This window comes from Megalops cyprinoides, chromosome 13 (assembly GCF_013368585.1).
Source record: "Megalops cyprinoides isolate fMegCyp1 chromosome 13, fMegCyp1.pri, whole genome shotgun sequence".
NCBI lineage: Eukaryota > Metazoa > Chordata > Actinopteri > Elopiformes > Megalopidae > Megalops > Megalops cyprinoides.
Genome location: NC_050595.1, coordinates 22509167 through 22526363, shown reverse-complemented (window position 1 = coordinate 22526363; position 17197 = coordinate 22509167). Strand labels below are relative to the sequence as shown.

Here is a 17197-nt window from a genome sequence, read left to right as displayed (position 1 = left end):
TAGATGTCTAGGTTTGAGTGTCCCCCCTGCCCCCCTACCCCCCGCTGTAGATTAAGATCTCCACGGCTCTGCGGAAAGGACCTCTGGCTCGGGCTGAGCCGGCTCACCCCTGAGGGCACTCCAGAAGACGAGTGCCGTCGAGTGGCGGTGTCTCGTCCGCAGTAATTGGAGGGGCCGCGGTTACAAAGCGCCGCTTCCTGTGAGCGAGCGCCCCCCCCGGCACGGGACAGGCCTCCAGCAGAGGGCGCCAGGCACGAGAGGGGAGGGAGGGAGGGGCCGGTGAGCTCGGCGGCCCGGGGGGGCGGCGGGTGCCCATCTGCTACCTCCAGCAGCCCCTTGGCGCGGCGCGGGTCTGTGGTATTAACGCAAAGTGCCGGTTATCTGCGGGTGCCAGCGCAGCACAGGCTGAGACAGCTGAGACAGGGTGTGGCTCCGCAACACATTTTATAAACTTGGAACCCGTCCCTTGTTTTTTTTTTTTTTTTTCCCCTTCTCCCCCTCTCTGAAAACTGTAAACAAGGGAGCAAGGCAGCTCGTCAGGGAGCTGCGGAGCGCTGCTCTTTTCGGGTTTCTTTTCATTGAAAGTGTGGGTGGGTCGCTGTGTTTGTTTTTTCGCTCTTCTCCTCAGCTCTGTTGACCTCGGGTGCCGTCGGGTGCTGTGGTGATGTATAGCCCGCGGTCAGCGGACAGGCAGCTGCAGCTGTGGGCTGTGGGCAGGGAGGTGCGCTGCGTGTACCGTCTCCGTGACTGCGCGCGCGGTCGCCGCGTTCTCACGGCGTTGCTTCCGCGGCTCGTCTCATCCCTCCCGGTCGCGGGCGTCCCCGGGGCGATCCCCACGGTGATCCCCGCGGCTCTGCTCCCCGGCGCTTCCGCAAGATCACGGCGAACGCGCCCCTCTCACGCTCGCAGTCCCCTCTGCACGCTGCGTGACATCGCCAGGCAAAGTGAAAAATAATAAAATAAAACGTGCCGATTTTCCCCAAATGCAGACGTTTTTTTTTTTTTTCTCGCCCCGGGACAGCAGCGCTGATGCGGTGGTTTTGCGCGGACGCCCTGGGGAGAGGGGGGCCTTGTGACAGTTCATTTTTCATCATTCTTGCATGGTGTAGCTGTATGCGCGGAACGTCCGCGGTGCTGGACCCGCTCTGAGCTCCCAGCCCTCTCCGCGTCCTCATCGCTCTGCGTTGCTTGTGTATATTTTCCCAGAAAGCCTCTTGGGTGCCGGGAAGTACTGTGGTAGAAGAATTGAAACTCGACAAAAAGCCGAGCGAAAAGTCAGTACTACAAAGGGGAAGGCCTGTTGTGTTCTCTCTCCACTAATCCAGTTTGCCACTTAATAGTCTTTGTGTTGTTGCAGTGCGGTCCGTTCTGGTATTTTTGATGCGTGGTGGTGTACACCAGTGAGGCGGAATGGAGCACGTCTTGTTAAGTGCACGCCGTACATTGTGCTTGGCAGTGATTGGGGAGAGCAAACAAACAAAGAAAATCATTTGAAACCGCCTGTTGCTCTGCATAGCAACGAGGCTGACGGATCCTGTTCCTGCCCTTCTAATTGTTCTCGGGGAAGCGGATGCCAGTCTTGCTCGTTAAGGCTGTCAAGTTGTCAGGTTTTTCCACTACGTAGGTGAGGTTGCGCAGAAAAAAAAAAACCCCAGCAGTCAGTACACGAGTTAAGCCTTGGCATGGACATGCGACAGAGAGAGAGAGAGAGAGAGAGAGAGAGCTCTTTTAAAACTACTGTTCCTTGACAAGATGAGCAGAAACGGAAGCCTTGTGGTCGGTGGCCACAGCAGCGGGGCGGAGCCGACATACTGCGCCAAAACCGTGGTAGCGCGCTCCGGCCAGAGCAGGCATCTCGCACGAAAAAGGGGGCCGGCGGCACGCTCCCGCCAGCAGGCCCGGGAGCGCCCCGCGGTGACCCCGGTCCACGGGTCGGAGGCGATCGGCGAGGTGATTGGGTTAACCCCCGCGTCGCCCGTGACGCTACGCCGCATCGAAACGCTGCACTACCGTGCACGCCGCAGCGCAGGCAAAAGATGTTCCTCTCCGAGCTTCTAATTATATTCCAGTACTGTGCACACAAGGGGTTTGTTTTGAGCAGTTTCCTTTAAGACTTACTTTCTATATAGGACTGGAGCTGTGGTTTTTGCTGCAAGTGATGGTTTAGAGTGTTCAGAGGTCAAAGCCTTCTGTGCTTGTTTTTTTGGGGGATTGGGGGGGGGCGGGGACATCCAAAGACAAGGTCGGTCGGCTTTGTGAAATCTCGACACGCGTCCCCTCAATGGGAACCGTTTTACTTCATTTCCACCGAATCGCCTGCAGGGAGGGGGCGGCGTTATCGGGGCGCTATGCGTGCTTCACCCCTCAGTGAGCACACGGCGCTGGAGAGGACGCTGCTCCCTGATCCGTAAAGGGCGTTGCGGGCCAGCCTCCTCCTCCATGCCTCGATGTTGCCAGAGCAAAACGGCCGTGGTTCGGGTCGTCCCCCCGGGGGGCTGGAAGCCACCAGACGCAGGCTCCTTGCCCGAGGCTCGCCTGAGTACCACTCTCCGCAGGCCGTGGAGGGCGGTGTTGTGGCCCATGTGACCTCAATGTCACCCTCCCCTCCCCGAGGCCTCATAGCTGCCCAAATCTTCGACCCCCGCCTCAGCGTCCACGTAAACTGCTGTCACTCGTTCAGCTTCAGAACCCGTATTACGCCATATCTCTCCATCTGCTCGCTGCTATCAGGCTCGACGTGTCAGCTTCTGCGGCCGAGGTGCGAGTTTCTCAGACAGCGTCGCAATTTCTAGGCCAAAACAGTCAGCTCAGTTTTCAGTTAAGGGATTTCCGCGAAGAGCAGCGGTTTAAACCGGCCCCCGGTTTAAACATCCAGGCGGCGCAGAGGCCGCGGTTTTGATCCTTCCGCAGGGTGCAGGTGCCGGGATCAAAGGCCTGAGCCGCGAGCCTATCAGACGGAGGGACAGGTGATCCTCCGCCGGGGGCAGCGGAGTCCCGTGCGGGTCCCTCCCTCCCTTCTTTCCTTGCGTGGCCTCTCCCTGCCGGTTCCAGGTCGGCGTCCCGTGGGCGTTCCTCCCCCTCGCTGCGCGGGGACTCCCCGCCGGGGCTATCTCAGGACAGCACTCGTCCTTTTACAGCTCTTATCAGGGCTCGGGCTGCCCTTCCCTCGGCCTTGTGAGGGACGATGGCGGCCGTGGAGCTGCGCATGCTTTCATATTGAATGTCAGCGTTTCGTTTCATTTCGCTATCTCCCTCGCTCCCCTTCATCGTCCTCTACCTCTCTGCCTCAACTCTCCCTCCATCTTTCTTTTTCTCCCTCTCTCTTTTCCTCCCTCTCGCCTTCCCCCTCTCCTTCCGTTTCTCTCCCACCATCTCTCCTCTCCTTCCCTGTTTCTCTCTCTCTTTCCATTACTCTCTCCTGTCCCACTCCCTTCTTCATTCTCTCCCTCCCTCCCTCATCTCCCTGTCCTTTCTTCTCTGTCTCCCTCCCTCCCTTCCTCCCTCCTCTCCCTCTCTCCCTCTCCCTTCTTACCTCCTCTCTCCTCCCTCCCCTCTCTCCCTCTCTCTCTCTCTCCCTCTCTCTGTCCCTCTGTCAGCTTCCTCAGATTGTGTGTTTGAATCTTCCCGATGGCAGCGCCCTGGATGCTGCTCCCTTTAAAGGCGGCCCATTGTGAGAGCGTAAAATCTGCGCTCTCCGGGGTGATTGCTTTTCATTTCCCCACCGGCTTTTATTCAGAGGAAGGTTATGTGTGTCAGCAGGCCTCCACCACAGCCTGTTTACCCGTGATTAAATGGAGAGAGAAGAGCCGCTGCAGGGCCTAAATCCCTTCTGCCTATAGGATCTCCACTCTCCGCCCCAACAATGGAGCGATGACAGAGCGATACCGGGTGTCATATCCTACGTGACATTACAGACGAAGCCTTGCATAAGGCCTTAATCGGGGTTACTACAGGCCAGAGTCGCTGTAAGTACTTCCGTGAGGGTTTTCACTCTGGCCATTTTCCCCGTGATGTGGCCTATTTAGGCATATTTAAAATTAGTAACGTCTAAATATCTATTAATCCCGGCCGGGCAGCGTTTTCATGCAGCCGCCCCCTTTCCGGGCGCATTCATCAGAAGCGCAGTTCTGTGGGCTAGCCCTGCGCTAATGCACGCCTGGGTGTGTGTGAGCTAGCCCTGCGCTAATGCACGCCTGGGTGTGTGTGAGCTAGCCCTGCGCTAATGCACGCCTGGGTGTGTGTGAGCTAGCCCTGCGCTAATGCACGCCTGGGTGTGTGTGAGCTAGCCCTGCGCTAATGCACGCCTGGGTGTGTGTGAGCTAGCCCTGCGCTAATGCACGCCTGGGTGTGTGTGTGAGCGGTAAACTGGGGCATCGCGTGCAACGGTCACCGCGCCGCACAATGCCAGCGCATTCAGCGTGGCCGTCCTGCCACTGTGCGCACCGCGAAGCAGATCTTAACTCCACATAATGTGCCCCATGTCTTATAGACCATACTGCCACGGCTGGCAGTGATTAATGAAGCTTTAGTTTGCCTAATGACACCATTAATTAGTCATTCAGACAGCAGTAGAAAAGCCATTACTTTCTGAAACTCCTTCTGCAGTTCTTGTGGTGGGGGGGGGGGGGGTTGCGCTTTGACTTCATGCTCTTTATTTCGCCATTAAAAGTGCTCCTCTGATTACGAGAGGGGCAGCAGTCTTCTGCGCTACATCGGGCGCCGCGGCGATGCGCAGCTCACTGAGCGCGCTCTGTCTGACCACGGCGGAACCGACGTCCCCCCCGACACGCCGGGTGCGCCCCCCACGAGGGCGAGGTACCGACCCGCTCGCAACTTCCTGCGTCCGTACGCGGGGATTGCCGTGACGACAGGCGGAATGCTAACGTCCCTGTCGCTGCGGGCCGGCGGCCGGTTCCTGATTCGCGGGTCTCCCGGCGCAGACGGCGGTCCGTCTGATGCACGCCTCGTCTCCCGCCCTCCGCGCCTGGGGTTCCTGGTCCGGGCCGAGGCCTTCCCCCCCTGACCTCGCCCGGCGGCCGGTCGCGCCTGCTTCGGCGGCGCCGCCGTCCCGCTTTGCGCCCGCCAGCTGGCTCTCCCCTCTCAGCGCGGCGTAAGAGAGGATTTATTATTTTGATTTGCCGAGCAGATGCTCTTATCCTGGGTGATTCTGCATATTATCCATGGATGCAGCTGCATGTTTGCTGAAGCGATTTGAGTTAAGTACCTCGCTTAAAGGTGGAGTAATGGTGCCCACCTGCTTGCTGAGCCCCCCCGGTTACTCGTCTGGTCTAGTTACTCTCCCTCAGGCTGGCTGATGGCTGCGTAGCATGCGGATGCTCACTTGCACTCTTGATTAAAGCCAAGGCCGTCGGGCTCCTGTTTTTCACAGGATGTTGTGTTCAGCCACCTGTGATGAGGTCTGCCCTCGCTCTGATTCCCTCTCTCACTGCATTGCATCATGGTCGGTCTGCCCTCGCTCTGATTCCCTCTCTCACTGCACTGCATCATGGTCGGTCTGCCCTCGCTCTGATTCCCTCTCTCACTGCACTGCATCATGGTTGGTCTGTACTCCCTCTGACCCCCTCTCTCACGGCACTGCATCATGGTCGGCCTGTACTCGCTTTGATTCCCACACTCTCTACTCTGTTTTGGTCAGTTTGTTCCTGCTTTCTATCACTGAGTTCTCAGGAGCAGCTTGGGGAGATGTATCCCCCTCCAAGCTAAAGAACATGCAGTGTCCCTTTTGGATGCTGAGAAAATTGAAGATGCACTTTTTCATCCAGATCAGTAGTAGTGGACAGCTTCTTGGGTCCAGTAAAATATACCTGCTCTGTCATGGTTGCCTGTGGGCAGATAAAGAAAATCAAATCTAAAGTTCCTTACTTTCTTGAAACCTGGGGCTGCACATAGACACCAAATCCAGTAAATCCTACCCCCCCCCCTTCCAATCCCACCCCCAGACTAGCTTGTGCTCACTAAATATAAATGGATGTGGAGGAAAGTGAGATTGCTTGTTTGCTTTAAAAGATCGACTTGGAAGGAGAAGATTCCCCGTGTTGATTTCAGTCCCCTCAGGTAATCCGGGAGGGAGAGCTATCTCCGGCTGTAGCTGCTGGCTTTTGTGTGTTTTGGGGTTTGGGGGGAGGGAGGGGGGGGGCAGGGACGGGTTCCGTTGAACTTTAAAACCCCTCTCCCCTTCCCTCTGACTGCCGAGGGGGGCCTGCACCACAGCCAGCCCAAAATACAAATGTGGTTTTGCTATTATTATTATTATTGTTATTAAAAGACAGAGAAATCATTTTGACAGTCCTACAACAACAGTGTTGAAACTCCACAAGCTGTCACCATAAAGGAATTTGCGTGCGTGTCTGCAGAGAGGGTTGCGAAACGGGTAAAAACGAAAAGCTCCCCCCCGTCTGGCTCCCTCACGCAATGCGGCCCGTACGTGCTCCCCTGTGCCCAGGGATTGCGGCCCAGGTGAGCTCGGTCCGAAAGCGGCCCTCGCACGCACCTTTACCCCCGCAGCAGCGGGGGCGTGGGGCTGAAGGCCGCTTTAAAACCGGATCCGGTTACGAGGCCCGCCGCCACGGCCCGGCGCTGCCCGCCGAGACTGTCTGTGTGCGCTGCAGTCACGCCGCATTCCAAACATAATGGAGCCGCTCAAACCTGTAATTAAAGAGGAAAAAAAACGGCCGTGTTGTCGTGTCGTCGGCAGGGTTGTGTGTGTATGTGCGTGTGCGTGTGTGTGTGTTTTCTGATCTCGGACGGGGCTGGGAAATGCTGGGCGGCATGGGCTCGCTTGAAGGGGCTGATGCGGTTATCTGACGCGGTGCTGGGGAGGCTGAGCTGAGTGAATGGGGCTGCAGCAGTCAGCGGAGCTGAGGGGGACCAGCCTGAACCTGGCAGCTGAGGCCCACCTGCCTGCCGCCACCGCTGCCGCTGCGCAGAGAGGGAGAGAGAGGGAGAGAGAGGGAGAGAGAGGGAGAGAGAGGGAGAGAGAGGGAGAGAGAGGGGGAGAGAGGGAAGGAGAGAAAAGGAGACAGAAAGGGAGAGAGGGGGAGGAGATGGAGAGAGGAAGAGAGGAAAGGAGACAGAGTAGATTGAGGGAGAGAGAGGGAGAGAGGAAAAGAGATGGAGGGGGAGCGAAGGAGTTAGAGAAGGGGAGAGACAGAGATGGAGGGAGAGAGAGGGAGGGAGTAGGAGAGGATGAGAAGACTGAGGGAGAGGAGGAAAAAGGAAGAAAGAAGATGGAAGAGAGGGAGTCAGAGAGATGGAGCGGGAGAGAGAGAGGGAAGCGGGAGAGAGGCAAGTAGACGGAAGAGAGGGAGAGGAAGCGGGACACTGGGTTGATTAGCGGGCACCATTGCCCACAGGGGTGCTATACAGTTGAGAAAATGACCTATATCACCTCAGCTTTTCATTTAACTTTCATGCGGCATTACGCCAATTAAAGCCAATTAGCATACGCAAACATTTACCAACTCGTTACAGAAACGACTTCCTCTCATGTCTTTGGGCTCTTGGAGGAGAGAGAAGGCGCAATCTCGCAGGAGGCTGTCAAGGCAAGGCGATTATGCCGGCTGTGACAGGCGGCGCACCTTGCATCAGAATGAGCAGCTCAGGTGGTCCTGTTCAGAGCGGTAGTCAGAGCGGAGGAAGCCGAGCAGTTGGGCCCGATTAATTAGTCATGATTTATGTGTTCAAATATGCGTATCCTGGGAAGGGCTGTTTGAAAATATGCCTTGTGTCCCAAACCGTTGCCCTCGCATCAGAGCAGGGCATTTTTCACTGGGGGAAAAATTGTGGAGTGTGAAATTCAAATTTTTCGCCATTTATATTCATGTCGTTGGTGCGTTAGTGACGTGCGCTTGGTGTGGGCCCGGCATATTGTCCCTCTTCTTCCACGGTGTTGCCCGGGTATGCCACCGGAGCATCAGACGTGTCACGCTGCCGTTGCTGTCGAGTGGACCAGGTGACGTTAGAAAGCTGAAATCCAGCACAGCGCTGGGGATAAGTGCTGCTGTCATGCGCGCTAAGTGTGGCTTATTTAAAATGTGGAAGCTCTGTAGCGGCGTCGACGCGGAAGGCCTCATTCTGTCTCCCTGGCTTCTGCTAAAAACTCGTCTGTCTGAGGAGCGCACTCCGCTTCCTGTCCGACGCTCGGAAAAGCCTAAATGACAGGATATTAAAAAACACGAAACCAAATCCAGGCCAGACGGAAGGGCTGCTAATCAGAAAGAGGCGGAGCGGGGCATTGTGGGTAGCCTCTGTGCGGTATGAAGAGCAGAGCGGCTTGTTGAACGCCACCAGGGATCCGGTCCTGTAGCGCGCGCTCTTGACGTCGCCCGCCTCGGACCCCCTCTGTCAAATCAAAGCCGATCCCTGTCGCTTCATTGAGTGTCTGAATGTGATACAGTCCCTGGCGATGTCGCTGCAGATTGGAAAGCTTCTGTGAGAATTAGAATCCCCTCCCCTCTCTGCGAACGTGTTAACGCATTTATTCTCACCGCGTACCGTTGTTTGTCTCCGGGTTCCCCAAAGGCCTCGGCCCGAGTCCGCTTCTGTGTAAACAGCTGCTCGGCCCGGCGGTACGAGACCTCCTCCCTCTGTCACGTGACCGCCGGCGAGAGCGGTGTAGGCCGCGAAATTCCGCACGGGTCCGCCGGCGAGAGCCCCTTCGCACATGACCGCCGGGCGGCGGGCGGGCCATAAATTTGCCCGAAGATCCTCTCTCCTCCCTACCGAGCATGTCGTACATGTGAAACATCCCACTGCGAGCCCTCCTTCCTTTTCAAGTGTCCCGTGTATCCGTGAGTGTGAAGCCACCGCTCCCTCTCGTAGCACGGCTGTGTCGAGCGCTCTTAGGCCGCCCTGTTTAACGATGGCTCTCTCTCCCTCCCTGTTTGTGTCTGCAGGTGTTTGGTGATTATTATCACTTCCGGCACCGCACGGTGACGAAGAGGTCTCTGTCCGCCCACCACGGGACGCACGTCAGGCTGCACAAGGAGCCCCAGGTATGTGTGGGGGGAGGGGGGTGCCAGGGGACCGGCGAGGGCCGACGGGGGGCCCTTGGGAGGAAGGGGGGCTCTGGGGGGGGGCTGGAGAGACGGCTCCAGTCATCCAGACACATTTCCGTCAAATCGCAGTTAGATTCACGGGCACGCCAACTACATATATAGGAACACCATTAGGGATGCCAGAGAGGACACAGGTTGCCCCTGGAGAGGAGTTAGTGTAAAGGAGTCTCCCCATGAAGAGGAGATGGATCCTTAGTGCTCATCCATCACGTCCCTTAAACAGATCCGCTCCCCGATAATATGGGTTATCATTTTTTCCCCCCACCATTTGGCTCATCACTTTAATTGACACACGCGTACGTGCTGATACTTTAGGTATTTTCCACTTGTAATAAGATACTCGCCCTCTGTCTTGGTGTCTGGAGCCTCTCAGCTTGGCTGTAAACCCAACCCCGATACCTTTCCCTCCCCCTTCTTTTAATGGACTTATTAGTTGAATCGATTTGGTGTTGAACGGATTGATGGATGATGCGGCGCGGATGCTGTAAATACTGGCGACTTGGCGGAGCGGCAGGCCTCACTGACGGGAGCATCTGAGGGCAGCGTCTCTCCCCCCCCCCCCCCGGATCTCCCGGGACGCCGGGCGCCTGCCCCCGATACCGAGCGGATCAGAGAGCCGCAAAGCGACTGCCTGTGTGCCCCCCGCGTTCGGCCCGCCGCCGGAGCCTCCCGCCTCTCACAGCCCCTCGTTAGGAATGCATAAAGCTTTTTAGCTCTGCTGCCATGCATTGGAAATGCTGTTTGAAGAGGCGGCCGTGGAGTCAGAGCCAGGGCGGTGGGGGGGGGGGGGGGGGGGGGGCGTGGAGATCTGATGGGTCATACGCCGAATCGCCGGACATCTGCTGCAAGCTCACCAGCGCCGAGGCGGTAGCCGGTCCCCCCCAGAACGGCCCGATCCAGATGCCAGATCAGATCCAGATCAGAGACCCCGCGGAACACTAACCCACAGTTTCGGTGCCAAAACCTCTGCGGTTTGACGCTACCCATGTGAATTGCAGGCAGTGTGAGGTTAGCGCAGGCAATTACTCATCTGCTTTGGAGGGAAGGGGAGGGGGCGTGTATGGAAAAGCACAGTCTTTCTTTAAACACGGCACGGCCCACAGCTCGCACCCGCAGCATTGTTAGCAGGGCTGGCCGCCGCTCAAGTGCCGCAGCCATTGTCCAGTGAAGAGGCAGCAGAGTAACAGCCCCGGCAGGGCCTGAATTCCCCCCACCCCGCCCCCGCTGAGCTCATTAGAGCCCGACCCGCGGACGGAAGGCAGCATCTCGCCAGCTGCCTGTCTGGGGACGCGTTTGTCTTGCTTTGGAAGGGAGCGCTGCCTGTCTGGGGACGCGTTTGTCTTGCTTTGGAAGGGAGCGCTGCCTGTCTGGGGACGCGTTTGTCTTGCTTTGGAAGGGAGCGCTGCCTGTCTGGGGACGCGTTTGTCTTGCTTTGGAAGGGAGCGCTGCCTGTCTGGGGACGCGTTTGTCTTGCTTTGGAAGGGAGCGCTGCCTGTCTGGGGACGCGTTTGTCTTGCTTTGGAAGGGAGCGCTGCCTGTCTGGGGACGCGTTTGTCTTGCTTTGGAAGGGAGCGCTGCCTGTCTGGGGACGCGTTTGTCTTGCTTTGGAAGGGAGCGCTGCCTGTCTGGGGACGCGTTTGTCTTGCTTTGGAAGGGAGCGCTGCCTGTCTGGGGACGCGTTTGTCTTGCTTTGGAAGGGAGCGCTGCCTGTCTGGGGACGCGTTTGTCTTGCTTTGGAAGGGAGCGCTGCCTGTCTGGGGACGCGTTTGTCTTGCTTTGGAAGGGAGCGCTGCCTGTCTGGGGACGCGTTTGTCTTGCTTTGGAAGGGAGCGCATCGGACCATTGTTCACGGCAGCTTTCAGACACCTCCGCGCGCAGGAGAGGGGTCGATGGCTTCAGAGGGCCTCGGCGTTTACGCCCAGCTCCTGCAGGCAGGCTGCATCTGAAAGCGGTGCGCTCGCAGGCCCTTGATTAGCCAAGCTGGGGGCTCGCATTACGCATGCCGCTGGCCGGGGTCGCTGGACAGCCCCGCTGCCCGAGCTCCAGCCGTGTCTCTTCAAGCCTGCGGACGGCCCGTGGCTCAGTTTCCCAGCGTTCTGTGAGATTACCAGCCTGGTGAGCGTATCTGAGCAGGAGGGCACTTGGAACGAGGCAGGGACGCGGGCACAGATGGGGGCGGGTGTTGGTATTTTGACGAACAGGTGCAGGGAGGGAAAACAGCTTGCACAGCCATGCCCCCCCATCCCCCCCCCCCCCCCCCCCCCCCAGCAGAATGACTGCGGCCTGTTCGCTCCCCGCACCGAGCCGCTGTCCCGGACAGGATTTCCTCCCTCACTGCCGCTCCATTTCCTGTTGTCGAATTCCTTCGCTCCCCAGAGCGCCGGCGAGAAAGAGGAGCCTCCCTGCTTCAAACGGCCCCAGCCTCGGAGCCGGAGGGGTCAAACCGTTTGAGATCAATCAAAAACAACAGAAACAACAAACCCCGGCTCGGGGACAGGCGAGCTGAACCCAGCCCAGCGGCGCTGCTTATGGGCGTCTCTCTCAGCGGCGGCGCGCTGAAGGCCACGTCCCCCTGCTGGCGGCAAGCAGAACTGCCTCCTGGGCTGTAATGAAGGAGAGTCATCTGCCTTACCACGATGAGTCTGACGGAGGAGGAGGAGGAGGAGGAGGGGTTGGGTGAATAGGGCGGCTATAAGGGGATCTGTGACTGCGTTCTCGGTTAAACAGGAGCCGCTTATCAGCCAGCTTCGACCGAGGAGGCTGGACGGAGGAGAAAGGCTTTTTCACATGACCAGCTTCCGGCCACAGTCATAATGGAGATATTATCTGCTAACTGCTGGAGCCTCTGTTCCTTTTCATTAGTAATAATTCCCAGAAACTCTCTCTCTCCGCCATTTCCCCACTTCCTTGTTATGCGGGCACAATAGACGGTTCTTTTGTCCTTCTCGAAAGCCGCCATATTAAGGAAGTGGTCGGTTTTTAACATTTCTTCCTCCGCCTTGGCCAAGCCATCCTGTCCCTCCGAACCCTGCATCTGATTACAGGAAAGCGTGTCAAACTCTAACTGCTGTCAAAAATGCTAACTGCTGGAGCCTCTTTTCCTTTTCATTAGAAAAGGCTCTTTTTAAAATAATTCACAGAATCTGTGTCTCAGAGACTTCCCTACTTCCTTATTATGTGTTCACAGTAAAACATTGCTTTGTCATTTTGAAACTCACCACACTGAGGAAGTGGTAGTTTTTAAAAAGTCTTCCCATGCGTTTGCCCGAGTCACCCGGTCCCTCGGGAACCTTGCATCTGATAAAAGAAACGTATATCAAATTAAAGCAGGACTTTGTTGTGAGGTGGAATGGGAGAGCTTCGCTTTTTGTCTTTTGAAAGCAAGCCTGAGTGCACGAGATGAGTCAGGTTTGTGACCTTTGACCCTCTTCTGCCTTTCATGATGTCTGACCACCCCCAAGCCCCTCAGGCAATGCAAGCTCGGGTTTAACCCTGATTGTATACATAAATACACACATACACATACACACGCACACACATACATTACTGTATGTATGCCCACTGTAAGCCAGTTTGAATTTGTCCTGGGTGTTTCTTCAGAGGCGAAGTGGCTGTTTTTGGCCGTTGACTCTCCAGCTTTGCAGCCGGCTGTACTACAGCGCACGGCATGCCTTCACATTCCTCATGAGGCTACAGCTCCTGGAATGTTAATCTGCAGGCTTTGACCAATTTATCAAGCCAAGGATTAACCCTCTGCTCAGCACGGCTTTGAAAGAAAGGAGTATCCACCTTACAGCCCCACCTGCCCCGTGCCCTGACAGTAAGAGCATCGGTGCGTCTCACCATCATTAAAGTTGCACATTCTGATAGAGCAGCAAGGGAAATAAATGCAGTGAAGTTTTTTTGCGCTCTTGTTTAATGCTGGGTGAGAAGGCGCCACTTTAAATTTGATGATGTCTGAAAAGCGACGTGAGATAGGGAGGTGACAGACTCTTTAAGAATGTCACTCCCTGTCATTTCCACATCGGCGGTGCAAATTCCTTGCTCAGCTTGAGCGAAATCACATGCACTTGCGCCACGGGACGGATCACCGCTTTCAAGCCACTTGTAGCCAGCCCGGGGGGGGGCTCGGATTCACGAGACCCAAAGCGAGACGCGAGAGTGACAGCTCACTCTCAAAGCCCCTGCTCTCTCTGCCAGCAGAGCGGGTCATATCGCAAAGACATTCTCGCTAATTGAGCGATTAAAAGTCCGGATGTTCGGTTTTTGTCACATTTCACACTAAAATATTCCCCCCCCAAAAAAAGCCCATTTCCATAATGATATGGGGCTTAGGCTGTGCTGCTGTCAGTCTGCCTGTCCTTGCTGAAGGACGTATCCTCCTCCTTTGAATTATCTCGCCTTTGAATTCTGCTTAATCGTCCTGAGGTTTTCTACATCCCAGCATATTCTTCTTTCAAGGATGTGTGAAGTGAGGAATGTGCAGTTGCTCCTCCCGTCACCCACGCCTGTGTGAAGCTGCTGTCCCTTTTATCAGGAGAGCTCGGAGGGCCAGTGGCAGCCTCATCGCCGTCTTCCTCTTGGTGCTGAACTTAAAGGTGCTGCAGAGTCAGAGGATCTTAATTCTACGGTTAAACCAAGTTGAGGTACGGTCATGACGAGCCTGGACTACATACACAGCTAGACTGCACACAGAGCACAGCTTTGGAAGGGATTTCAGAAAGGGGGATTGACACTCGTTTGCATCGACAGCTCACCGTGAGCACAGGATATGCAGAATTAACAGCTAGAGAGCCTGGTCACAGCTCCCTCTCTCTTCCTTTCTTGCTCCCTCCACCTCCCTGTCCCTCTCTCTTCCCCTCTTCTTTCCTCTCTCCCTCACTCTTTTTTCCCTTTTTCTCTAAACCTTATTCTCATTCCCCCTCCCTAACTCTTCTTCCCTTTTCCTCTCTACCTCACTTTATACCCTCTCTCTCTTTCCCTCTCTCTTCTCCCCCTCCTCTGTCCCTCACTCTTTTCCTTCTTCCTCCCTCCATCTCTCCCCCTCCCTCCCTCCCTCTCCTTCACCCATTTCTCTCTTTCTCCCTTCCTCTCTCCCCCTCTCTCTCCCCCTCCCTCTCTCTTCTCCCCCTCCTCTGTCCCTCACTCTTTTCCTTCTTCCTCCCTTCTTCCTCCCTCCATCTCTCCCCCTCCCTCCCTCCCTCTCCTTCACCCATTTCTCTCTTTCTCCCTTCCTCTCTCCCCCTCTCTCTGCCCCTCCCTCCCTCTCTCCTGCAGCGGCTGGTCACTGACAGCCTCATGGGCCCTCCTGTCAGCTCAAACTTGCTTCATTTTGCCGCTCTCTGCCCTCTCCTGTCCTCCTCGTCCTCACCGCAATACCCAGCGTGGTCTGTCTGAAAGCGTTTCGCTCAGATCGGGCCCCTGCCATTCGGATAAGGCTAGCCTCCTATTTACCGTCTCGAGTGCGGCCATTAACGAGCACCTCACAATTACCCAGGAATCTTTTGATTTTTGTTTGTGCCGCACTTGAGCGTGGAGATAATTACGAGCCGGGGAGGAGACGCTGGCCCCCGGGCGTTCCGGCGCCTGCTGTCAGTCAGACCCCTGGCAGCCACCTCCCATGGCGAGGTAATTGTGTTTGTGTGAGATCAGAGGGAGATCCCGGGGAGAGCGCTCGCTAATGGGGGCGCGTGTAGCCCGCGCGCGGGAGCCGCGCCTTGACAAAGCGCATCGTTTGCGCGGCCCGGCTCAGGGGCCCCCCAAACCGCGCTCCGAAGTCTCGTTAAGCAGCCTCATTAACGCCTCGCCCCCGCCAACGAGCACCTATACCGCCACCGGACGGTTGTCCGAGGGTCCACCATCTCCTCTCCGTTTGGGCTGGCCAGACGGCGCGTAGCGTGCGATCCGGGAAGATCGCGGAGGAGCTGGTGGAGGAGCCGGCCTGGCAGCCTGATCATACTTTCAGATGCCCGTCCTCTTTTCGCCTTCTGTTTCATGTGCCATCTCCCTCATTTGATTCATCTCAAAACCAGTGCTGTTAAAAAGGAGAAGCAAGTGCAGCCATCCGTCTCAGACATGGTGCAAGCACTCCTAATGTAAGCAGTTGGAGCTACAGATTACAGATCTTTCTCAAAGCAGAGAAGGCTACAGAGAGGAAGCAGCAGCAGGCATTTTCAGCTCAGTACATTATCCCTCTTCTCCTTCAACTAGAAATGACTGAATGACCTGTTGCAGCAAAGGATGAAATAGCACTCCCAGTGCATAGCAATTGGTTGTTTATGTGCTGCATGACTCCCAGCAGCATCACAGACAGATTGAAGATGCTCTCCCTTTCTCGCCAGGTGTCCCCCGCACCGCGTTTAACAGCGCGCTTGCGGGCCTCGTTCTTGATTGATGGATTGTAGCATCTGACTGTTCCGGCTGCCTCCCATCCAGCACGGCCCTGGCTTCTCATGCCGTGTGGATTGTCAGATTCATCAGCAGCCCTCGTTCGTCTGAGCCCGTGCGTCCAGCGCGGGGCTGCCGAGGCCGCTGGCCCCCAGCCAGCAGCGTCGAGCGCCTCAGATTAGGCGAGCGGGGTTGTTCCCAGAAAAAAATCCATTGTTTGCGGGGAGCGATAGATCAGGGGTAGGCAAACATGCCCCCGGAGGGCCGTAGCAGCCGGGGCTTTATGGGCATCTTTAAGTAAGCATCTCATTTAGAGCTGCAATCACAAGCCGCACGCTAATCCATCCAGTTTAGGGCCCCGGTTACGTAATTCCGCTCTGCGGAAGGGATGCTGCAAGCGGGGACGGCCCCACGTTGCCCCCCAGCCCCCCTCCCGTGACGGATTATCCCAGGGACCTGTCAGGAGCCCAGAGCCGCCGCCTAAATCGGCTGTCTTCCCTCTTTTGTGAGATTTTCTCATTTGTCGGCGATCTGTGATCTGGAGAAGGTGACCTCCAGATGGAACATCTGTCCCAGCAGCCCCTCCTGTCACAGGGAGCGCCCCAAGCGTAGTCATCACACACTCACGCCGCCTCGCCGCGGGGCGCAGGGATGAGATCGGAGGTCAGAGGAAGGGGACAGAGCCGGCAAGCTACTCCCGAAAAGCCGCTCTCAAAAAAAAAAAGCAAAATAAAAAATGTCCGGATCTATTAGGATCAGCGAGCGTCGCTGACGGGTGTTCTGAGGCATCCAGAAACGTCCTTTTTATGCAGATAAACGTCGGCTCTCGGGGAGCGCCGGCGTCGTGTGCCGACTCGTCATCTTCCAGCGTCCCCACTTCTTCCTGAAAGAGAGAGAGCGGCCGCTCTGATAACCGCAGACGGCCGCGGAGCGTCGGGCTGCAGCGCGTCCGAGGGTGGCGGGCGGGCGGCGGCGGCGGCGGCGTCTTTTCCCCGCCCGTCCTTCGGCGCTGCCTCCGTCCTTGCGGCTTTATCAGGCGTCCCGCTGCAGTTTCCCTCCCTGTCAGAGCTGTACGCGCGGGTGGGGGGGGGGGGGGGGGGGGGGGGGTGGGGGTTGGGAGGAAGGGGGGTGTCGCTGCTACAATCTGCTTCTGTCTGCACTTTCCGCGGTTCTTCCCCCACTTTGAGAGGAGAGCCGGAGCTCACAGCCGCCCGGCGCAGGCTTCTGTCAGCGGGGCTTTGTGCAGAGAGAGGGAGAGAGAGAGAGACTGAGCCTGCATGTGTGGCCTGTTATCCGTCCTCATCTGGCTGTCTCAATTAGTCTGCCCTCAAAAGCCAGCCGCCGGCTTTTATCAGGAGGTCGCGAATGCAGGAAAATGACTTGTTTTGTTCCCCCGCCGTCCTCCTCGGGGGCCTTGAGATGTTTTTATTTGGCAGAAAGATGGGGGCGGGGGGAGCTGAGGACGTCCTTGTCGATCTGAGCCCTGTGATGGCTGTGACCAAGGGAGAGCACCTCCGTCCCATGTAGAGATCAATGACCACGGCTCAAGTCCAAGGCCTTAATGGAACATGAACACACACACAGTCCCTGAAGAAGGAGAAAAGGCTAAAAAAGAAACCTCTGTGATGTTTGGATAGCTGGTACAGTTCTTGAAAACCCTGCTCTACTCCGTCAAGTGACTGGAAATGGCTGTTGGAGCCCCGACAAGTAGCGACTTAAAGTGCCTGCCATAT

The 17197-nt window shown here is 56.8% G+C and overlaps 1 protein-coding gene across 6 annotated transcripts in view; it reads left to right on the top strand.

Moving 5' to 3' along the window:
- furina (furin (paired basic amino acid cleaving enzyme) a) overlaps positions 1-17197 on the top strand; it is a 94026-nt gene that overhangs the window by 39125 nt on the left and 37704 nt on the right. For all 6 annotated transcript variants that reach the window (XM_036543582.1, XM_036543579.1, XM_036543584.1 and 3 more), the window contains one exon: positions 8916-9014. In XM_036543582.1, the coding sequence (XP_036399475.1) occupies positions 8916-9014 (99 nt within the window). The remainder of the gene's footprint in view (positions 1-8915; positions 9015-17197) is intronic.